At 39.6% G+C, this 25,062-nt stretch overlaps 1 protein-coding gene across 2 annotated transcripts in view; it reads right to left on the bottom strand.

Annotated features, from left to right (window-relative positions):
- Positions 1-25,062, bottom strand: part of CCHCR1 (coiled-coil alpha-helical rod protein 1) — a 673,784-nt gene that overhangs the window by 107,237 nt on the left and 541,485 nt on the right. For both annotated transcript variants that reach the window (XM_044083293.1, XM_044083292.1), the window contains exon 15: positions 17,425-17,576. In XM_044083293.1, the coding sequence (XP_043939228.1) occupies positions 17,425-17,576 (152 nt within the window). The remainder of the gene's footprint in view (positions 1-17,424; positions 17,577-25,062) is intronic.

Here is a 25,062-nt window from a genome sequence, read left to right as displayed (position 1 = left end):
TAAGAAAGGTCGGAGGACAGTACCTTTCACAAATATGCAAGAACCAGGGGCAGTCAGGCCTGAATAGAGTCCTTGTTCTTGGACTGGCACCAACTAGGTAATCTATTCCACTTGTACAACTTTGATTTCCTAGAACCAATTTTTTTACGCTCTTTTAATACAAACTGTATGTGCTCAGGAAAAAGGGTGTCTAAAAGGTATCAAAATTCTATCATCCAGTCAACTGACTACTTTTCAGGTTGGAGTGTATCAAACAACAAAGTCTTGTGTGAGTAAATCCAGTCTGTGGGAAAGCTTGTGATAATTGCCAGTGGCCCATTTGAAAAGAAGGGAGAGTCACTGCTGCTTGGGTGAAAAGGGAGTTACCACTGCAAATCTTTGGGGAGTCCTTCTGGATCTTTAGATGAACCCTGGATATCAGCTGTAAAGATGGAAAAGCAGAAAGAAATCTTCTTTTCCATGGGAATGAGAAGGTATCCGTCATCCAGGGCTGACTGAAAGGAAATCTGAAGCAGAATTTCTTCAGTTGCCTGTTTTTAGAGTAGGTAAACAGATCTATTTCCGGTGTTCCCACAGCTGGATCAATTCTTGGAAGATCACAAGGTGAAGTTTCCGTCCCTGGGGAACTGTCATGATCCTGCTTCTGTTACACAGTTTTGCTCCGATGGAATGTATGAAGCCTGAAGAGTCAAACTGAGCAGAGTTGCTACCACCCAGGATATCATAGCAAGTATGCAAATTGGGTAATCCCTCTATTTGTTACTGTACCACATCACTGATGTGTTGTCTGTGAAAACTTATTAAGGTCATGAAGACCAGAGATGATTTAGGGCTTCCAAAGCATTTATCACTGCCATCAGCTTTCTGACAGTTACATGCTTCCTGTGTTCTGGAGCCAGACAATTTGTGAATACCCTTAGAGCTGCAGAAAGTCCAAAGGGCATGACAGAGTACTGATACAGAAAACCTTCAGAAACACCCAAACTATTTGCCAGTGGGAATGTGATAGTATGCATCTTTTAACTCTAACTTTACCATGAAGGCTAGCAAAGGGACTAGAGGCGAAAGGGTCTTAAAGAGATAACGTTTTTAACTTTGGGACCTTGACAAAAATATTAAGAAAGTCTAGTACAGACCTCAAAGAGCTTTCAATATAGGGTGCCAGAAAAATCCTTGAATGAAACCATTTGCCATCTTGCAGGTGGGGACTGATTCTACTACTCCCTGTGCAAACATATACTGCAGAATTGGAGAAAAAAGGATAACCCTTTTACTGGGCAAGTAGGAATCTCTTGGAAAAGCGGGAGGATTCCCACTGTCAAGTGTATCCCTGCTGAATTGCTTTTAAAACAATCTGATGTCACAAAAAACATGCAGACTCAGAGACAAGGGAAGGATTGTCAGGATGAGAGGTGGAGCCTAAAGAGGCAAACAGTCATGCTGACTTCGTGAACTATCCTTTAGTCTAGAGACTTTCACCTTCTTTTGGAATACCCATGCCTTTGCTTTTTTTGAAATACTGCTTGGATGCTCATTGCTGCTTGAAGTGCTTTTTGAAAAACAGAGAGCTGAGATGGAAGGGAAATTATTATATGCCTTAAAAAAGAGTGAAATATATGAGTTACACCTTGAATTTCCCCTCTTAACACACATCAGGAGCATCTCAGCTGCAGATGGGCCAAACAGAATGTCCTAGTCTAAGGGAGAATTTAAAATTTCAGTTTTAACATCTTCAGGAAGATTTCGAAAAGAAAACTAAGCAAATCTTTTCATGAATGACTTGAAAGCACTAGCTATGGAGGCAGAATTTAAATTTTATTTTAATATCTTCAGGAAGATTTTGAAAAAAAAGCCAAGAAAATCTTCTCATGAATGACTCAGAAGCAGCAGCTCTGGTGGTAGTATCAGCAGCATCATAAGAACACTTTAAAATATATAACTACACAAGAAGCAGACACTAAAGAGGCATTCAAAGAATTTTTCTTCCCAAATTTGCAAAAAGATTTCCTGTCCTTGTCAGATGGAATGGCTGGCACCAGAAATCTGTTTAGCAGAAGTAGTTTTAGATAAGGAAATCATTACAGGGTCTGCTTTAAGTAAATCACTGCAAGGTCTGCCTTAGAATTACTATATATGTATGTGTGTGTGTGTGTGTGTGTGTGTGTGTATATATATATATATATATATATATATATATATATATATATACACACACACACACACACATAAAATAAAACAAACCATATTGACACAATCTTACTTGAAAACATTATACATTACAAACTACGTTGACAACTGTAGTTACAAACATTACACTTCACTTAATAATTTATCCAGTTATTGTCAGTCAAACATTAAAACAGTTTATTCAAATCCTGCCTTCTTTTAAACCTTGCTCCTCCTCTGCATGTATTGTTCCCACGATTCACATTTTTCCTATGCAATTTGCTCCTACCCTTTACTAAAGCTCCCAATTCCAGTCATTTTCTCTCTGTTACTATATTTGCTACTTATAGTAAAGTTGGTTTAGACTTTGATTTACATTTTCTAGTAATTGCTTTCTGGCAGCCACCATAATTAGACTCAACAAGGCCATCATAGCTCAAAAAATAATTTCCTTAGTAACATTAATTTGCTTACCCAGTATCTCTGGCAAAGTAGTCTGCAGGGAATCTTTAAAGTCTGCCAACTCATTAAACTCCCAGAAAACATGTTCCCATTTACCCCTTTCTTCCCCATCACACTTCCAACATTTGGTGTCTGCCTGAAGAAAAATTCTTTGGAGTCTACTTGGGGTATAAAATACCTATGTAAACACTTGCAAGCAAAGATCCTAAATCTTCTAGACTTTGTTGCATGTTTGGGAGACATGCATATATCCCCCATTCTTTGTGAATTGCTTAGCTGATCCCTCCTCCCAATCCTTTTTAACCTCCTCTGATTAATTCTTATAGCTGTCATGCAATATTTTATATACTCTAGTAATTATTACTTTTTAACAGCACCTACTGTTCTAGATTCTACTAAATCTCTACCAGTGCTGGTATTTTGTTTAGGATCCCCCTTCTTTCTCTTTGCCTATACTCTGATCTCAATCCTTGATAGGGGAGACAATCTCTACCCTGAAGTCCAAATAAATTATTGGCATCTTCCCATTCCATTAACTCTCCCCCTCTAGTTATATGCTCTCAATAACTTAGTTCCTTTGCCAGTTTTGTCCAATAAATTCCAGCCCCCTCTTGCCTATTGTCTGTATCCCTAACTGCAGTCATCCTTGTAGAGAGAATCTCCTTTCTCCATTCCCGTGTTCGCTAAGTTCTTAAAATACTTCCTGAACATAATATTCTGTAAAATTATTGTTATTCTCCATGAAGGTTTGCATCCAAAATCCAAGTCTCTCCTTATTTCTTGAGCTTCTCCCATTTCATTATCACCACTTTCCATTTTGAATTATAGTTTTCTGCTTGTACTATGTACTTGAACCTTAACTGTGTTGCTCTGAAAAACTCCTTCAAATTGTGTAACCCCAATTTACCTTGTTTCATTGGAAGAATCAGTTTATCCCACTTGACTCTTGGCATCTTCCCCTCCCAGGTAAAATCCTTCAGCTCTTTATTAATTGCTGTCCACAACTTCTCTGGTAGATAAAAATAAACCCAACCTGTGTATAAGACTAAAGAGACTAAAAACATTTTAACTGCTTGTATCTTAGTATTCATATCCATACAACAGAGCTTCCATTTTCTCAGTTTTTGTATTATCTTTTGTCAAGTCTATTCCCACATATCCTTAGCTGCCACACCAGAATAATTTTTAATCCATATTCCCAAATACTTAATTTTATCATGTCCTCATAAACATGGATATTGCTGAATCAATTTCTGTGTGGATACATAATTTACCACTATTGCCTTTGTTTTAGATTCATTAATTTTGTATCACAAATAGACTTGTAACTGTCTCAAAATATTCCACAACACTGTAAAGCCCCTTTCTGATTTTGTCAGGTATAAAATTATATCATCTGCAAACAGAGCCAGCTTTTATAGACTACCATACCAATTATACACTTGAATTTCTGAGTCCCTTATTTTCTTTGCCAATGGTTCTAAATACAATGCAAATAACAAAGGGGAGAGAGGACACCCCTGCCTCATTCCTCTTCTCAAGCAGAAATTATCAGAGAGGACCCCAGACACTTTACATTCGCCTCCAATCCCTCATATATCCTCCTAATTAACCTTATAATTTTATCATGGAATGCAAATGCTTCCATTGCCCTGCTCATAAAGTCCCAGCTTACTCTGCATCAATTAATAGTGGTATTTTCTTACATTCTGCTTCCTTCGGGAACATCAGTGTTCTGTTAAGGTTGTCAAATGTTTGCCTCCCTGCCACAGAAACCACACTGATCCATATCTATCAATTTTAGCATCACTTTTGCCCTATTAGCCATTATAGACAGACATTTTATAATCATGGTTTAGTATTAAAATGGGCCTGCATGAAGCTGGATCTTTACCCTCTTTAGGTATTACAGCTACCACCTAGTGCTAAAATGGGCTTGTATAAAGCTGGATGTGATGGATCTTTACCCTTTTTAGGTATTACAGCTACCACCGCTTTCTTTCAGGATGTTGGCACTTCTCCTCTTATTAAAATACTGTTAAACAAAACTTTCCAAATCTTTATCAGTTTTTCCCTCCTAGCTTCCAAATTTCCACAGGAATAGCATCTATTCCTGAGGACTTTCCTGTACATTGGTTATATATCACCATTTTTTATTATCTCCTCCTATCCTGTTAGTAATCAAGTTTCATCTACCTCTAACCTTGGCATATTTAATTCTTCAAGAAAAGGTACACATGAAAATGTTTATAGACTTCCATATTTCCCTATTTATACAGTCTGTCAAAGAATTTCTAAAATACTTCTAATACTTCTACAGGATCCCTTGTTATCTTCACACACAATGGTGGTGCTTCCACCATCCCCTATAACTATAGACCTATTAGCTTGACTAGCCTTATCTGCAAGGCCCTGGAGCGAATCATCATGGACCTTATCAACAAAGATATAAGTAATCTCCAAACACTTCACCCTACTCACTTTGGATCTGTCAAAGGGAGATCATGCCTGTTAAACCTGGTGGACATTTTCGAGACAGTTACCAAAGCCCTGGATGAGGGGAAATCTGTGCATACATCCTACCTAGACTTAGTCAAGGTTTCTGACACTATCCCCCACTCAGGCATCACTGACAAACTCACCCAGCTAGGTATCAACCCTTATATTGTTAGATGAGTTGCACTCCTATTACTGAATTCATACCTTTCATACCAAATACTTTCATAAATTTCTTCAAAAAATCTACCCTCCTTTCTTATATTTTATATAGTCAAAATAGGGGAATTCGCCTCCAACAGCAGACCTGTAACCAGTTGTGGTCCACTGGGATCAGTCCTGGGACCTCTTGTTGTTGTTGTGTCTTTCGGCTTTTCCCAGTTAGGGGTCGCCACAGCGGAACTCCGGTCCGCTAATGATTGGCAGTAGATTTTTACGTGCCGAGTTGCCGGCCCTGACGCACAACCTTCAACGAAGGTATGCCCATTCATGCATGTCTCCACACAGAAGACGCTCCAGCTGAGAATCGAACAGGACAACGTCGTACTGTGAGGTGACAATGCTACCACAGCACCACCACCGCTTCTCTAAAATACTGGCAAAAACTAAAGGTCAGTGGCTGACAAAGTTTGCTGATGACTACAAACTGGGAGCAGTCATAGAATCTCCAAATGATGTTAATATTTTACAAGAGGGTCTTGCACAAACAAATGACTGGTGCCAAAGTCATGGCCTTAAATTCAATGCAAAAAATGTATTATCACTTTTGATAATAGCGATGTTCCGGCTAACTACCACATCAATAGCAACACCCTAACTACGCACTCAGTGGTGAGAGACCTGGGCACACAGGTTGACAGCAACCTTACCTTTGATCACCATGTCTCCACAGCGGTAAGAAGGGCATTCTATATTGTTCATTTCATAAGTAAGGGCATTGCCTCCAGAAAAAAGGAGCATCTGTCCTACATGGATTGTATGAAATCACTGTCACTTTATTTTGTTTCACACAGGCTACTCAGAGGTGATCTCTGCCTTGCATATAAGACAATCTCTGACCCTGCTTTACTGGAAATGCTGCATATCTGCAAGTCAAATTTGTACATGGGTTACTCGCTCTAAAGACCTTAACCTGGTATGTGACATTAATAGAACGTGCTGGAGGGACAGCTTTTTTCTCCCAGAGGTTACTACACATTTGGAACAGACTCCCACACTTCAAGTCAAATCGAGCACCTCACTGGCAGACTTCAAACACAATCTGGATGACTGGATGGGTAACCGTAAATTCACCCTGGGGGTTTCACTTGTGTCCCTCTTGGGCATGGGTAATAAGTCCTGACTGTGGAAATAAGGGTAGAACTTGGCTAGGCCTGTAACAGCACTAGGGCCATTAGCCTAATAATTTCCTATAATCCTATGTTATAGGCTCCCTAAGATTGGCAAGAGTCCCTTCTACTTTCTGTTGCCTGAGTCGTGCTAAAATTTTTGTACTCTATAGTTATCAAAAAAACAGTTGCTTAACAGCAGTCTTTCTAAACTCATGCATATTATCGAGGTAATCCCTTGTTTTCTACTTAGCATTCTGCAGTTGCTCCTCTTCTTGTTCTGTGGAATTCCTCCCTATTTTGCAATACTTTAACATATGCCAGTCCCTCTAAATATTCTCACTTGTTAAACATATCTTCCTTTCTTTTATTTCCACCCTATTTTAAACTTCACTTTAATTTTATCCTACTCCTTAGCTATATTTTCAGAAGAAATTTCTATCTTCTCTAAAAGCTCCTGAATAATTTCTACTACCCATTCCTTAAATTTCTCTCTTTTCAACAGATGGGTGGGAAAGTGCCAACGTCTCATTTTTATTTCATTACTCTGTATTTTTATTTTAGTTATTACTGGCCCATGATCTGAAATAGTTATTGGGTGTGCATTAAGACCTTCAATTAAATGCACATGTTCCTCTGATATATAAATTCTGTCTAGCCTAGCCCAGCTTTTATATCATGGGGAATAATATGTAAATTCACTCTGCACTCCTATTACTGAATTCACATCTTTTGTGCCAAATACTTTCATAAATTTCTTCAAAAATCTGCCCTCCTTTCTTATAATTTCCCTTCAAGGTCCCCCAGACACTTCTTCACTATTGCAAATCAAATTCTCCCCACCTATAAGTAATACTCCTTGTTGAAAGCGTATAATTTCTCCCAGAATTTTCTTAAGTTCTATTACAGCAGTTTTCTGTGGCATATAAATACATGTAGTGCAATCCTCTTCCATTGCCAGTAGCCCCTTAGTATTAAAAATCTACCATTATCTTTTTTATCCTCTTATATCCCTGTTGCAGCTCCTCTTGCAATTAATACAAGTATTCTTCTTTTCCTTTGCCCCAGGTAAATAACCACCCTGAAAAATCTTTCTTTATCAAATTCACATGTTCAGCTCTTTCCAAGTGTGCCTCCTGTAGCATAGCTATTTGCACTCTACATTTTTTTTTAAATAATTCACTACTCTTTCTTTTTTGCAATTATCTCTGACGTCTTTGACTTTTAAAGACATTATAGAAAGCATCATTCTCGAAAAAGTTATTATTCCCATCATTTAACGTACAACAGCTTTTTATTAAATGTCTTGATACAGCTTTTGTGTTACATGTACATATTGTTTGGCAGGTTAATCTTTTATACAGTTGTTTCCAGTCCTCTCCATGTAAGCCTTTGTCACAGCTTACAAAACCTTTTGTTTTATTGAAAGCACTAAAAAACACCCCCCCATACCCCCTAAAACCTATTAACTTAATAAGAAGACACAAAACTATATACATCTTCAAATATTAAGTTTTACCCTCCTAATAGGAACATACAATTACAAAACAATATTGTCTGAGGTACCCTATATAACCTGTCAGACTTCCTGGGGCAAATGGTTGTCAAGTCTCCTAGTAGTCAGGCAAACTACAAGCAGTGAGAAAAACATTCTGTAAAGCAGGCCAAACAAGAGGAATAGCTGTAATCTTGGGTATATACAACTTGTCAAATCATAATAAATTTGCTGGGCAATACCAATTTCATTCTGTTCCTGAGAAAAAAACTCTCTCATCCTTGATAAGGTCTCAGAAAACAGACAGTTCTTCAAGAGGGAAAGCTAAAGTAATACCTTCCTTAGAGTTAGAATATTCAAGTTGAGAAAAATAATTCCTGAAGTACAGACCTCCCTCCAAACACCACTCTTCTGTTAGATGTCCAGTCAGAAAGACAGGAAACACTATTTTCCCATCCAAAGAGGTAGCAGGCAAAGAAAAGGCAGAAATGAGCTCATTAGCAAATCCCAGCAATTTTTTTTCTGTCCACAGTGACAGAAACAGGAGCGCAACAAGAGTGGTTTTCCCTTGCCTGCATTGGGCATCCCTACAGCCACAAAGATATCTCTCTCCCCCAGTATTAAGTAGTTGTACATGCAACACCAAAGGATCCAGGAGGAAAGAAATGAGTGGTGTCGAGAACCAGGAGTAGCCACATTAGAGTCATGCACCATACAAAGACTCCATGACAACTTTCTTTTTCAGGACAGGGGAAGGAAGAACCACAGAGAGAGGTAGCTGCTCAATAGGTTAACCTGAGAAAAGCTCTGAAGACAGACAGCAAAGCCTGAATGAACTGGCAAAACTTTAGGTATTGAAGAAGTGGGTCTGAGGTAAGTTAACCACTGAAAGATCCCCAAAAGCACAATATGCTGTTCTAAACACATACAAACTACAAAGCCTGTAGGAAAATAATGTTAAACATAGAATATTTTACACCGAACTGTTCACAGAAGCACTGGTACACAAAATTCACTCAGAACATCAATGACAGTTCAAAAAACAATAGTTATGTACTCACCCAAATGATGCCTCTGTGTTGTCCATTTTCGTTCTCTCATTTGACTGGTATTGGATTGAATATTGAATCCAACTTGGCCACGTTTACCAGACTCACAGATCTGGCTCTCAGGCTCCCCCCTTTATCCACAATACCCCACTCTCCTGGTTTAACTCAAATTGAGTTTGCAGCCCCAACAGTGATATGTATCTGACACACTACTACAAAGACAAAGAGATGCAAGATAAAAACATAGGGCGGCACAGTGGTGCAGTGGTTAACATTGTCGCCTCACAGCAAGAGGTTCTCTGGTTCGATTCTCGGCTGGGGTGCCTTCTGTGTGGAGTTTGCATGTTCTCCCTGTGTTCGCGTGGGTTTCCTCCGGGTACTCCGGTTTCCTCCCACATTCCAAAGACATGCATCTGGAGCATTTCTCCCCGGGCCTCCGCTGAAAACAGGCTCTGTGGAACCTAGTCGGACATTCCCGGTCAACAAATGTTAAATAAATAAAATAAATAAAATAAATATAGAAAGGCTGGAGCTCAAAGCACTGAAAAGGTGAGTTTCCAAAATGACATCCTTTAGGCCTCACTAGGATACAGGGAAGGAGGTTAGAATGTGGGGAGTTGAGGACGAATGAAAATGGACAACACAGACGCATACTTATAGTGAGTATATAACTTTTGTATCTGATGCTATCATCTTCATTCATTCCTCAACTGACTGGATAGAGTCCCTAGCTAAATGAACCTTGGGTGGTCCTCATGGAAGGATATTCCAGAGTAAGGCAGAACCAAATGCTGCCCTATTTCTGGATATTATGTCTAACTTGTAATGAGCAATACAGGTATGAGCACTTAAAGTGGCAGCTGCACAAATATCATCTATGGAAACTCTTGACCAGAGGGGCAATGAGATGGCTATCAATCTTGTGGAATGTGCTTGGGGGGGGGCTTGGGTAAAGCTAAATCTCTTTCTTTATAGACAAAGGATAGCATCTATATCACATTATCAGATGATGAAAAGAGCGAACGCTTTATCATCGATCTGATAATGTCGAAAGGAGAAAAAAGCAAAGTCACAGAACATCGATTTTTTTTTCCCAGGGAAAAAAAAATCGGTGGGCTGTCTTTGGGACTTTGTCATTTCCTCCATTATGGTGCAATCTTGGAGTTGGTATATTTAACTAGGGGGTGGCCCCCCACTTCATTTTGTGTTTAAACCTTTTTTTTTTTTTGCGGAGCAGAGAATTTTTTTCACTGGGAAAAAGTTTGCTGTTCCGTGTGTTCACTTTTTTTGTTATTTTGATATTATCGGTTTAATGAAAGAGCGTTTGCTCTTTTCATCATGTGATAATATAATATAGACACAAAGGATATACAGTTGGTTAAACATTTGGATATAGCCACTTTAGAAACTGCTTTACCCAATTTTTTCTTGGAGACAGATGCAAACAAATGATCAGATTTTCTGATGTCTGTGTTCTGTGTAAAATAAAACCTCTGCTGCCTATGTATACCCAGAAGATAGAGCATATATTAACCTCTGTTTGAGAAATTAGGGAAGAACATGGGTAAGTTGATTACCTGACTTAATACAGATTTTGAAGCTATCTTAGGTAGAAAAGATGGGTTTTTGTGTAGAGACACTCTCGTTATGGAAGAACAAGTATGGTGGCCTTGCAAAAAGGGTTTGTAGTCAAGATACTCATCAAACAAAGGTAATATCAACTACTAAGATTGTTTTCTAAGATAAAAACTTAAGATCAATCTTAGAGGAAGGTTCAAAGGGAGGTTGGGTTAAAGCCTGTGAGAGAACAGTCAAATCCCAAGGAGGGCTACGATCTTTAACTGGGGGCCTAAGTAAAAAGGTACCTTTAAGGAAGGCCTTGCATAATCTTGAGGAAGCCAGGGAAGAGGGATTTTCTCCTGAATGAAAATTTGAAATGGCCACAAGTTGAACTTTGATAGTATAGTAGCTTGCCCCATTGTTAAAAATGGAGGCCAAAAAATCGAGAACTGCTGAGACTGGGGCAGAGTAAGGATCCAAATCTCTCCGAAAACCCCAGATTGAAAATCTTTTCTATTTACTTTTGTAAATTTTCCTAGTGGAAAGCTTCTGAGAGGATACAAGAATCTGTACAACTGAGAAAGAAAGCCTGGCCTGTCTAGCCATCACTGGAACTGGCAAAACCATGCAATTAACTTGAGGCCAGTGATGGATGTCTAGATGTCACACCCTTTTAGGTGAGATGGAAGGTCTGGACGTGGGTCCAGTATCCCAATGAGGATACATAAAATGAGGCCAGAAGAAGAGAAACCAGACCTGTTAAGGTCAAAAGGGTGCAATGAGGATGATTGCGGAATTCAACCAAGATGCTTTCTGTAGAAGTTTGTGGATTAATATTAATGGGGTATAAGTGTAAAGCAGACCAGAGCATCTCTCGGTGATTCCCCCTGTGGAGGGACCAGGGCAAAGTACCTGCTCTACTTGTTGTTCAGGTGAGAAGCAAAAAGATCACAGCAAGGTTGACTCCATTGATGAAAAATCTCTTCCACCACGGTCTTATTGAGAGACTACTCATTAGGCATCAAAATGGACCTGCTTAGTCTGTCTGCGAGCAAGTTGATTTTCCCAGTATGTACTTTGCCAAAATAAAGAAACGAGAACAGTTCACCCATTGCTACACTCTCACTGCTTCTTGTCATAATGGGTAAGATCTAGTTTATCCCGGTTTGTTGATTTACTAGACTACTGACATGTTGTCCGTATGTAATGCAAGAATCCCCAAAGGTATAACATCTTGAAAGGTCTGTTTCACTAGTAGGACAGCGCTCATCTCCAAGACACTGATGTGCACATTGGCCTCTTCCAGGGACCATGCATCTTGGACTGTCCTTCCCAAGAAATGGGGTGGCGTCTGCAGTGACTGTGGCTACTGGCTGAGGAAGAACAAAGAGTCAACCTTGAGAGACAACTTCCGAATGAATCTGCCAAAGAAGGTGTTCCTTGCAAACTTTGAAAATCTTGACTATGCTGATTAGAGGATGTAGAAGGAAACCACTGCACTGAAAGAGTGCACTGAAAAACATGCATAATGCGACTAGAGTTATTGCAGCTGCCATTGATCTTAATGCTTGGAAGACTAGTCATGCTGTCTGATGGAAAAGGGAGATCACTTTCATAACCTGAGACTTGAGAGTGCGAACCCTTGTTATGGGAAGAGAAGCTATCTGGTAGGTCATGTCCAGACAACCACCTATGAATTCCAGGGTCTGTGTAGGGGTAAGCCATGACTTGGTGTAGTTGACTGTGATGTGCAAAAAGTGACATAACTGGAGCAAGTAATCCTCAAGAGATGCCTGGATGGGGCGGAGAGGATCCAGTCATCTAGATAAAGAAACACCTAGAATCACAGGTGTCTCGGTTGAGCCGTTAACACCGCCATGCATGTGGTGAACACCCTGCGAGCTATGGTGAGAACAAAGGGGAATGCTATGAACTTGTAATGGCTGGCTCCCAACCAGAAGCGCAGCCATTTTCTTGAGTGCCAGTTCATTTTGATATGATAGTACACATCTTGAAGTTCTATTGAGCACATCCATTTGTCATTTTGTAGAAGAGGTCAGATGAACTGAACTGTGACCATCCAGAACTTTGAGTATTTTATGGTTGAGTCTGATGAGATCCAGAATCAGCCTCAAGTCCCCTCTCTTCTTTGGCGCTAAAAAGAATCCTGAATAAGTTCCAGATCCTTGCTGGTCTAGTGGGACTTTTTGGATGACTCTTTTTCTAGCACCTTACTATTTCCAAGGCAGCAGCCTCCTCTGATTGGGTGGAACATTGGGGATGTTTTTCATCTTTGTTGGTGGAATTTGGAAAAATGATATGAAAAAAGCCTCTGAATATGATTTTCTTCACCAAAGTGTCTTTTGTGATAGATGCCCAGGCTTCTGGTTGCAGAGATAAATACCCCTTGAATGTTCAAGTGTGCAGCTATCAGCTAATCCTTCAGGAGTGCTGGTAAGGTCTGTCAGAGAAGACATCTCTGAAGCTCTGGTTCTGCGGGCCACCTCTGTTGTGAGAACATCATCTTCCACTGGAGTTTCTCCTCTACCCCGGGAGGAACTACAATCTTCATGTGAAAGGTCCTTGGGACTTGTGGAATCGCATCTTTCTACTACCTTGCTGATTCCTGGAGAAAGACCTCTGAGGAGTAGAAAAATGAATCCCAGTGGCAAATAGGGTCTTTCCTTCTTGTTCACTTCTGGAGAGTGTTTCTTAAACTATAAGGCTGAACAAAGACGATTCATCAAAGGGAGCATTGATGAATGAAGACTTGAAAGGCTCTGCAAAATCACACACAAATGCTATGCCTGAACCAGAGGCCCTACAGGTACCTTTAGCATGAGAGATTAACATCATGGACACACTGGAGATGGACTGTAGTGTGGCCAGTTGTGAAGAAGTTTTCTTTGGGTCCTGCATAGACATGGACACTGAAAGAGATCTGGAAGGCTCCTGGATCAAATCTCTTTGTAGCCTGGTGAAATGTGTCAAATAACCTGTCCAACACCCTTGACTCTCAATTAGGAGAGTAGACAGACGAGCTCTGTTCTGCAAGCTCTCTCCTGGTGATTGTCCCCATCAACATGGCATCCTGTAAGGACTCCTCTTGCTCCAGTGGGTCCCATCTTTCGGAGGAGCTAGAAACTTGTTGGATCTCTTACGGATAAGGTGCCTTTGTATTGAGCTCCTTCCATGCTCATCATGAGATAAGGTTGATTAGCTCATCGACCAGATGGACCACCCTAGACGCAGCTGGGCCAGCCCTGAAACCCTCCAGAAAAACTAACTCTTCTTGGAAAGGTTTATCGGAAAACCATCCACTTCTCTGATTAAGGTGTTCTAACATCTCTCTCTCTAAAGGAGACATCAAGTGGAGATTTATGGAATCCTTCCCCTTTACTAAAGTCAGTGCCTTCGGTAACAGATTCCTGCGAGGAATCTAGATGCCTCTTTTTGCACGTTCTCATCCTAGAGTCTTCATTAGTGAGATGGTCTGGTGAAGTACTGGAAGAAGGTGGAAAGTCCTGTAAAGGCTTGAACGGGGTGGCTGTACCAGTGCAGTAGGCATGCTATGATCAGAGCTCAAGAGTCAGTGGAAGGAGGGTAGGATCTGAAGAGGGTAAGGATTTCCTTTCTTAAAGAGAAGGCCCTCTCCACAACCTCAAAGGCAGCCTGGAGAAACAGCAGCAAATTGCATTGGAGCCGTGGCCACTGGCACCAACCTCTAACTCCATGGAAACCTGCCTCAAGGAGGAAGTCAGAGCCAAGCTATCTAACAACAAAGGACCGAGAGGCAAGGATGGCTCCAACAGCCTCAGAGTCGATCCCAACTCCCCAGAACCAGTGTTTCAGCTCTGGGAGTCCTCCTGATCCAAAGAGTTTAGAGCCAGATGTCTTGGGGAACAGTTAGAGTCAAAGTACGAGTGGTTTTCGGACACGATAACGACATCTTAGAAGAACTCAGATCCGAGGGCTTTAAAATCACTGGTTGGATCAGAAGAGGAGAAGCTACATGATGTTGGGATGAGTACAAGCTCTTGGGTCCAATGGGAGCTGTAGTGGAATAACCCCCCTCTGAATCTGAGCCCTGAGAAACTTCCTTATAATCCTATCCACCTCTGCTTCTAACAAGCTTCTAGAAGATCTAAAGAATGAAATAGTAGATGATGGCCTGGAAGATCTTTTGGGTGTCAACTGTAGGAAGGACGAATGGAGTAGAGGAGATATCAGATCCAGAGTGAAAAGAGGGGAATGAATGCAATGAGACCTGTGTTTTGATGGGGTTGGATCCAAAGAAAGCATCGGATCCAAGGTTTTTGATGCTTTAACCGGTGGCTCAGAGGCTGAAGCCAAATGGGAGGAATGATCAGGGGTCCTTTTCCTGGACTCCATTACTTTAGGTGCAGAGTCAGGCTTTCCTTTATCTGTTTTACCAGAAAGGGTTTCAGCCCCAGCCAAAACAGAAACAGAAGAAGGAAGCAAACCTTTTAGTAAAACTTATTTCTCCTGTCACTAAAGGCCTAAAAATTGAACCCCAAACAAACAGAACAATCCACATTCAAATGGGCAGCATCCAGTCAACATACCACTCCCTGTGATTACCTGAGTTAGGGAATTTATACCCACAGGATATTCATTTTTAAAACCATGGTTTATCACCCATACCAGAAGCTAAACTACTTCTATAAGCAACAAGTGGGGAAAAAAAAACCCTTCTATTTTGTATTTTTTTAAGTAGCTGTTGAAAGAGGGAGAAAATACCAGCAATGATTAAGTGAGTGAGTGATACTCTAAAAGTGGGAAAGGAAAAGGAAGGGTACCAACAATGGTACAAAGAGAATATCCCAAATGGGTAGAAAGACCTAGCAGGGGATAGAAAAGGAGAAAAAGTGAAGAGAATGGATAGAAAGGACCAATATATGTTATGTTACAGTAAAGGAAGGAGGAGGGAAGCAACTAACTGTAGCACATTTTCACAAATAAGGATATAAAGCTAGCTCTTATTCTCCAATTGCTCAAGAGCAGAAATCTATGTCCAAACAATATGGTGGCAAATAAGATCTGAGGTAAATCAGTAGAGCGGCACACTATGGGCAAATGGAGGAAACTGAAAGCTGGATCTGTCACAGTCTGGTAAAGGCGGCAGAGTTGTATCTGATGTCGAATCAGAGACCCATTAGTGGAGGAATGAATAAAAATGACAACATCACTTAGTTGCCTAGCAAAACAAAATAATCTAATCATAAGACTGCAGGTTTTCCTCAGGAAATTAAAATTAGTGGAAGGTTTTCCCCAGCAGGGTATCTATCTGCCCAGCCTTGGGATCTTTTACATCTACCTGATCTACCTCCAACTTAGGCAGATGGGGTCTCGGTTTAACATCTCAAACAAAAGATGATACTCAGTAGTGTAGATCCATCCCTTAAGCTGCAGTGCAGTGTCAGCTTTGCAAAAATAAATCCATGAACCTGGGGTGGGAATAGAACACAGTACTTTCTGATCATCCAGCAGGTGAACATACTACCTATTGAACTACTGACAATGAAGCTTCTAAATAATGTGACAAATTACTGGTATTGTGTATTTGGTTTCATTTAATAAAAACATTTGAGAAAAATATATGCAATGCATGTGACTTCAAGCCAAAAAAACGAGCTGAAATGAATTATGTTGTGTGATGAAGATGGAAGTGTTGACAGATTCCAATAAAAATTCTGTCAGTTTTAACTGATATGACATCTACAAATATTTTGTGAGCTGTACAAGAGTTCTGTTGTGTTGATACACTGATTATGGCTGCAGTAATTTAAGATTGTGGCAACTTAAGTTGGGTGGTAAGTTGTACAGATCTCACTAAATAGCAACTTATAACACAAATACTCCAGCCAAGCTGAAAAAACAACTGAAAAATCCAACCAGCCTGTTCAGAGAGCAATAAAGGTAGTCCTTCAATACAAGCAGTGAAAAATCAGCCGGACCACATCCAAAATACGAAAGTAGATTTATTGACTCCAACACGTATCACAACAGCACGAAACAATAATTAAAACAGACTAAGCGCTTTCATCTCCCTACGGAGACTTCTTCAGAGACAATTTAACAAGTACTTCTCTTATATATCCTTGTCCAATAGTGGGCTGGCATAAAAATTGATTAATTGATTGATTTAACCATTCTAAAATGAACTTCCTATTAAATGTATACACACCAATTTTACCATAGATGAAACGTGACTCTATAACAAGGTGTTGCTCTTGAAAAATGATAGCAGTACTGATATATAGAAATGAATAAAATGAAATAAAATAAAAGTGGACCATTTTATCTAAAAATACTTACAAAAATGCTGATTAGATTCATAATTATTTATGTATAAATATAAAAAAAAAAATATATATATATATATATTTATATATATATATATATATATATATATATATATATACATACACACTGCTTGTATTGAAGGACTACCTTTATTGCTCTCTGAACAGGCTGGTTGGAGATCTCACTAAACCTTTCTCAGGATATTTCAGTCCATCAAGAACTGGTAACCTGCACAGCTCATCCCTTAAGAAACAGGAATCACATTGATTTAAAAAATGAGTTATGCACGTGGTAATTCATGATACAGTAGAATAAACGAGATGACAACATAATATGCATAAGAATTAGATATAGCCTTGGCTGCACATGCATGGTGCGTGTGAATATATATATATATATATATATATATATATATATATATATATATATATATATATATATATATATATATATATACACACACACACACACACACATGAGGAATGTGTAAATATACCTAAATACCATAAGATTACATCAGTTAACACTAATTCAGACTTACTGTTAGAAGATTTCTATCCCTTTCCAGCTCCTGTAGTTGCTTAGTAAGGTGTTGAATTTCCTGCTGGAGTACTTCCTCCTGCAGTTTCCTCATTTCCTGGGCCCTTTCCTTATCCCGAGTTGTCTGTCGCTCCATCTGCCGCAGTGCTACAACTACACAGAAATAAAGCAACAGAACTGACCAACTACTATTAAGAAGTATTCATTTTTTATATTCCCTGTACCATCCAAACCCACCACAATTAATAAACAGATGAAACTGTTCCACCTTTTTCCCTTCTCAAGTTATTCATCCTAAAAAGAAACATGACCAACAGAACCAAAGATAAGTTCTGAGCAAGTATACAGAAACTCCTGATACCTGTTCTTACATGTTCATAGGAAGTTACTAGGCTATTGGCCCTGAGGCCCTTATAAGCCTGGTAAGGATGCAAATGCATGACTGTAACTGTGTCTGTGGTGACATATGCTTGCTACACTATAGGGTCATAGGTGAATACTAGGCTAACTGCCCTGAAGTCTAGCCAATAACCCACAGTCAGAATCGAACCCTGTACATTGTGTCTTTGAAGTAAGGACCTTAAACATTTTGCCAACCTCACCTACTCTTTACTACTGAAACGGTTGCTGATAATCACATCCATTTTCCCTGGCGCAGTTAAATACACTTTGACATAAGCATTACAAATGAGGAATGCATCTCCTATAACATCTCTCTGAATATAAAAACTCTGTGTTAATTATACAGTCTGTGGCAAAAAGCCACCCAAGTGAGCTGTATACTTTCTGTTTAAAACTTCCTTTAAATCTCACCTTCCAACTGTTAATTTCTCAGCTGATAACTAATCCTATCTACTTTGTATACAAGTCAGCCTAGACTTCCTTTTCCCACATCAGTTAAAATATCCTTTAAAGGATGCAACTAATTAATACAAAATGCAATCTTCTCATCCTTTGCACTTGAATATGGTGCTTTCTTCCTACTTCCCAATAAATTATCATCAGTTTACAGGCAAAAGAAGCTCTTGATTTGTTTTTAGAAAACTTCATACAGAAATGCTGAAACGCATGTTCACTACTACAAAGTAGTCTCGGTGTCTATCATCGTCTGCAAAACTTCCTCCGATCAACCACTTATTTTAAATATAATTCTTTGGATAGCTTATTCTCTTGATATATTATGTTTACTTCAAAGACCTCCCTCCACCTATAATTCAATTCCCATGCCATTCATAAAGCTGCATAACTGTTTTTAATCTTGGACCTCTTCTCATAACCATTTCACTATTCCTGATAAACCTCCCTAATTCTTATAACAAAGTCAGCATAATCAATCTACTACAGCAGTACTTCAAGAACCAGCCAAAGATACCTATCAGCATAACCAACACAAGACTTAGCTAGTCAGATCTTCTTTTTCTTTCGGCTGTTCCCATTAGGGGTCGCCACAGCAGATAATTTGTTTCCATTTCTTCCTGTCCTCTGCATCTTGCAACGTCACACCAACCACCTGCATGTCCTCTCTCACCACATCCATAAACCTTATCTTAGGCCTTCCTCTTTTCCTCTTACCTGGCAGCTTCATCCTTAGCAGCCTTTTCCAAATATACCTAGCATCCCTCCTCAGCACATGTCTAAACCAATGCAATCTCGCCTCTCTGGCTTTGTCTCCAAACTGTCCAACCTGGGCCGACCCTCTAATATACTTATTCCTAATCCTGTCTACCCTTGTCACACCCAGTGCAAATCTTAACCTCTTTAACTCTGCTGCATCCAGCTTTGACTCCTGCCTTTTTGTCAATGCCACTGTCTCCAACCCATATAACATAGCTGGTCTCACTACCCTCTTGTAGACCTTCCCTTTCACTCTTACTGGTACTCGTCTGTCACAAATCACTCCTGACACTCTTCTCCACCCACTCCAACCTGCCTGTAACTCTCTTCTTCACCTCTTTTCCACACTCGCCATTACTCTGAACTGTTGATCCCAAGTATTTAAACTCATCTACCTTCGCCAGCTCTACTCCCTGCATCCTCACCATTCCTCTATCCTCTCTCTCATTCACACACATCTAGTCAGATAAAAATGTTATTCAATGCACTAACCTGCTAAAACATAACGGAAAAATATCTTGAAATTATGAATCTTTCTGACCATGACTAGTTTCATGAACACTTGTCCTTTAATATGAATCGTAACCACAGTTTAAAACCACACTCCATTAAAACAATTATCTTTTTGCTACCATAGAGACAAAGTCTGCTCTCCACTGAAATAGTCATAAACCAGTTGTCCAAATGTCTTTGCCATGTCCAGTCTAGACTTCAAAATAAATTGATATTTTACAGGCAACTGCTAAATCTATACAACTGTATCATGTATTATTTATAGTCAGCTATTTAAATGGAACATCATACACGTAAACACATGAAATTCTTTTTCACTACACATAGCCGTCCCCTAATAGCTTAATTCGCTGCTGTACCAAATTACTTCCCTATAATCTGAACAAATTCATATGATTTTTACCTTGTACCTCTCATATTTGCAAACATCTTTAAACAGAAAGCATCCCAGAAAAAACATGCAAATCTTATTTAAATGATATATATAATATTACATATACATACATTCATTACCTTAATCACTGTCGTGAGATTTTGTGAGGTAAAAGTGCTTGCTATTTGGGTTTAGTGACAAAAACATGTCTTTGGTATTTAGGATGCCAGTTAAAAGTAACAGAAGTTCATCCAGGCAGTAACAGCTATGAAGACATTAGATTGAATAAACTCTGCTTTTTTAAGGAATGGTTGGAAAGATGCATTAAGAAGTCACACATGGGAAAGAGTAACAGCATGTAATACAGGAGGATATGTTCTTTACCTCTGAAGACAGTGCCACAGCTCTGAAAACAAATCTTGTGAAATGTTTACCTTACAGTAAGTAATGAAAGGATGGAAAAGATGAACCACACACACAATGAAGAAAAAACATGCATCACTGTATCAGTTGCTCTTCAAAATGGCCTTTAGAGGGTCTACTGACATAGATTTAGCACTGAGGTATAGCCACCCGGGTCTATATTATATCCTCGAACACTTAAAAAAGCGAACGCTGATTGATCGAACTTATTTTTGCGAAACTGCAAAATATCGAAGCAGCAGAAACTCAATTTTTTTTCCTAGGGAAAGAATTTGGTTGTCCGTTTCTGTTGCTTCGGTATTTTCAGTGTTATGGTGGAAAGTTACCGGTCGGATTCAGGTAAGTGTGCGATTGTGTGGATGTGAGTGTTAGGGTGATTTAGGCGAGTTAGGGTTAGGGCTCAGGTTAGGTGTGTGTGCGACTGAGTAGACATGAGGGTTAGGGCGGATTTACGTGAGTTAGGGTTAGGGAGTGGGTGATGTGAGTGTGCGATAGTGATGGACCTTAGGGTTAGGGTTTGGGTTAAGGTAAGTGGGTAGTTAGTGTTGTGTGCATAGTTTAGTGTAGGGTTAGGTATCAGATTTTAGGTGTATGTGTGTGGATTTCTGTTTGTTTGGTGTGCTTGTGTTGTGTGTATGTGTTTTGGATCAGCGATTTTTTTCCCTGGGAAAAAAATCGCTGATCTGACAGTTCGAGATTGTAAGCTTTTGCTTAAATTAGGTCGATCAATCAGCGTTCGCTTTTTTAAGCATTCGATGATATAATATAGACCCAGCCACCCTGTACCAACCTTGAGTAAATAATTAAAAAAAAAAATCTTCATTCTTATGCCTGCAAATGGAAACTTTCTTTGAGGCAAGCTCAGTCTAGCAACTTCCAGTGCTTGATGACACTCAAACATGATTGAATCTACACGGAATAACATTAAATTACAAGGATAAAAAAATCATAAACTTGGTTCGCCTACAGAAAGGTGTTGCTACAACTCAGTATAAAGACAGGCATCATCCATGAAAAAGGAGATTGATGGTAATAAATGTCGCACAATAAAAAGGACCCTCTCAAAAATCATTTGATACTGTAACCACTTATATCTACTTTGCCTTACTTTAACAAGCCTTCTGGGTTGGCTTAATACTCAGGTGAATCCCAAGCAGTAGCCTAGGGCACTTCAGCAGGCAGAAAGAGCCTAATGGATAAGATGGCAATTCATGGCTAAAATAACACTGATGCACTGCCTGTCAGGTCTGCAAAGGCTTAGTTAAGCTTAACAGTTTAGAACAACTGAAGAGATACATCCATGCTTTCAGCAGTTCTTTACTGCAGACTCAAAATCCCGCCCAGGCATTATGACTCACCTCCAGCTTACTAACTATATTAAAGGTAATTATAATAATAGTAATAATAATCATAATAATAAGTAATAATAATAATAACCATTTGATATCTAGGAAGGCCCACTGGGAACACACTCCCTTTTCAAGGGTGACCTGGAAGCAATGTCTGATTAGGTGACTTGCTCAATGTCACACACAAGGCAAATAAGGGCTGAGGGATTCAAATCCCATTCCTCAGAAACTACAGTGCACAGACTTAACCTTCTCAGCCAACTGTCAAACAAAAGGTATACTGTGCTTATATATTCTATGGGTGTACAGTAACCTTTGTAACATATATAACAATCTAAAGGGATAGCTCCCTCTTTCTGGCCACATTAGTAAGTACCTAGAACCATGGATTTACACTCTTCATATGTCTCTGTAGCCAGACTGGCTGAACTGGACATCCTGAAGCAATTTAGTAACTGCCTCATGTTTACTGACAACCATCTTTTTATAAGAAAAGAGAATCTATGTGTGAGAGATGTAGTTATAAATTGACATTAGATGCAGTGTTCTTACACGTAGCCACTACAAATAAACAAGTTGTCAGCATCACACAACACCCTAACAAATAAAGCGCACACAGCTCAGACCAAGCACAAAGAACTACATTCGCTTAGGCTCTTAAAAGTAAATTACCTAGGCCACACAGGCCTTTTAAATATAATAAAATAAACTACCCTCAAAAAAGAAACTACCACCCTCAGAAATCTCACAAACACAGGTCACAAGTGACACCCACCATGAAACATACATCTAGGACCAGGAGTCACACTAACTCAGTTCAAATAACCCATAAGGCAAATCTCCACAAAATCAAACATTCTAGTTACAGGTAACTCCATAGCGAGACACACCAATGCACTATTCACCAGCTGTGTAGAGGTTACAGTTAGTTGCCTATCAGGCTCCAGGATTCACCACATCACAGAAGCATTTAAGTTCTTGTATCACGAGTACACTTATGATACAGTCATTGTATATGTGGGTATAAATTACTTCAGATATGCCTCCCTGGACTATATGAAGAGACATGATGGAGCTGAGGCTGGTATGCACCTAGCCTTAAGCAGTATTCTACCATTACTAAGAACGATGCAACAATATGGACGAAAGAAAATTGAAGAAGATTAAAACTGAGTGATTACCTAGCTAAATTCAACAAATGTCATAGCTTCTGGTGTCATTCAAAGGGGGTACAGTATATCAGCCTGGGAGGAGATGAAAGGCAGTCCTAACTGCTTTGCCATGGATAGTCTTCAGCCCTCCCCCCAAGCCTTCTGCAAATTGGCTAAAACCTTATCCACCCCACATAGTGCCTTTTTATATGTAATGTCAGCCATCCAACACTTTCAGCATAATTAAACAGAATACTGGCAACATTAAGGTATTACTGCTCAACACTAAGAGCCTAAACAAAAATCTCCATAACTCTATGAGCATTATTCATCCTGGAAAACATCTCTACATGCAACATCACGATGACTTGGTTCAAGACCAGTGAAAGCACATCTTCAGTGAAAGGCTTCAGTGCCTAACCTGTCTTATAGACTACCACATCATCTGAAAGCACTAAAGGCAGAGGTATCTCTACATTCTTAAAAACAGAAAAAAAAATCTCACTGCCAGACTCATTCTTCAAGATAACAACCTGGAACCCATTCATGTCCAACTTACTATAAATAAACCCCACCCTTACTTCTTCTTTCTGCCCTAATTAACTACAGAACCCCCCCCCCTTCGTGTCCACTTCAGTGCATATCTCTTACTCAACCAATATGTAGTTCCTATGTATAAGTAAAACACCATTCTCCTGGTGACTTCATCTATCCTCCATCAAGTGAGAATATGTCCTCAAACATGTATGCCCATAGATTTCTGGCCTTCATCAGTACCAACTCTCTGGACCAGTTAGTCTGCACCACAACCAGAAATTACAAAATTCTCAACTTGGTCCTTACCAATATGTGGTAGCTTTGCTTCACACCAACTGTAACTACCTCCCTGGTCAAATCAGACCACAAGTCTGTCACCTTAAGTATCCCCCAATACCTCAGAACTTCAAGACTATTCAAAGGATAATCGATTAAAATTGAGTGATGACCTAGCTAAATTCAAAATCTCCTTCCACTTTGACGATCCTACTGCTTATGCAAAATCTTTTACCGTCTGATTCTATGAGAACATAAACAGCTGCATACACACATCTGCCCCCCTCAGAAATAAATGCAGAACCAAATTAAAAATAAACCTCTGTGGTGGAACCACATAATAAACAGGGTCTACCACAAAAGAAAAAAAAAATTTATTGCAAGAAAAAAGAAAAATCTAACTCTCAAAAAGCCAACAGCACTTGATCAACTAAATAAGGAACTCCATGCTCTGATCAAATCAGCCAAAGTAAGATATGAGGTAAAAATAGCCACTCAGCTGAAAGATAATTACAAAATCTTCTTTAACTATGCCAGAAAACTCCGGAACACTGTCCAGACCTAACAGTAAACAATATCTCATATTCAGACTCAGAGGGCCTGACAAATCTACTAGCAGACAAATTCAACTTTAACTCCACCTCCCTCTTCCCTCCAATATTCTCAGAACAAATACCTGCATCCACAACACCCCCTTATATCTCCCAAGAACAAGTTCTCAAGGCAATATTTAAAGCTAAAAAGACCCCATCCACGGGTATGGACAACATACCAGGCTACCTACTGGTTAGCCTGAAACATGGCTTGCCAGACGCCCTACAAAGGCTATTCAATATTGGCCTCAAATCAAACTTTGTGCCGGATGAATGGAGGGCTGCAACAGTCACTTCTCTTGCACAAAGGTGGAGCATCAAAATACCTGGATAATTACAGACCCACAAGCCTGACAGCATCTTCTTTAAGGCTAAGTAAAGGGTCACAATGGATTTAATAAATAGATATGTAGATAGCCTACAGACTCCTGACCAAACCCAGTTAGGATTAGTCAAGGGCAGGTTCTGCCTAGTAAATCTGGTCAACTTTTTCAAAAATGTCACAGAGGCAATGGATGACATTAAATAAGTGCATACTGCTTATCTGCACCCTGAGAAGGCCTTCAACATCATTCCAAACTCAGGCATTGTAGATAAACTCTCTCTCTCAGCTAAATTCCAAGTTTCATGCAACGTGGATCCCAAGAAGAATAGTGGGCAGCTCTACCTCCTACGAAAGACCTTTTACTAGTGAAGTGCCCCAGATTTCTATCCTTTGGACACTCCTTGCAGGCATTTTCTTCTTGGAGGTTAAAGCTAATGCTAAGGGGCTGTGGCTGTAAACTTAGTGTTATCATAAACTCGTTCAGC

The sequence above is a fragment of the Protopterus annectens genome, chromosome 9.part0, assembly GCF_019279795.1.
Source record: "Protopterus annectens isolate FY-2018-M chromosome 9.part0, PAN1.0, whole genome shotgun sequence".
NCBI lineage: Eukaryota > Metazoa > Chordata > Ceratodontiformes > Protopteridae > Protopterus > Protopterus annectens.
Note: the sequence above shows the minus strand (reverse complement) of the source record. Positions and strands in the feature narration are given on the sequence as shown.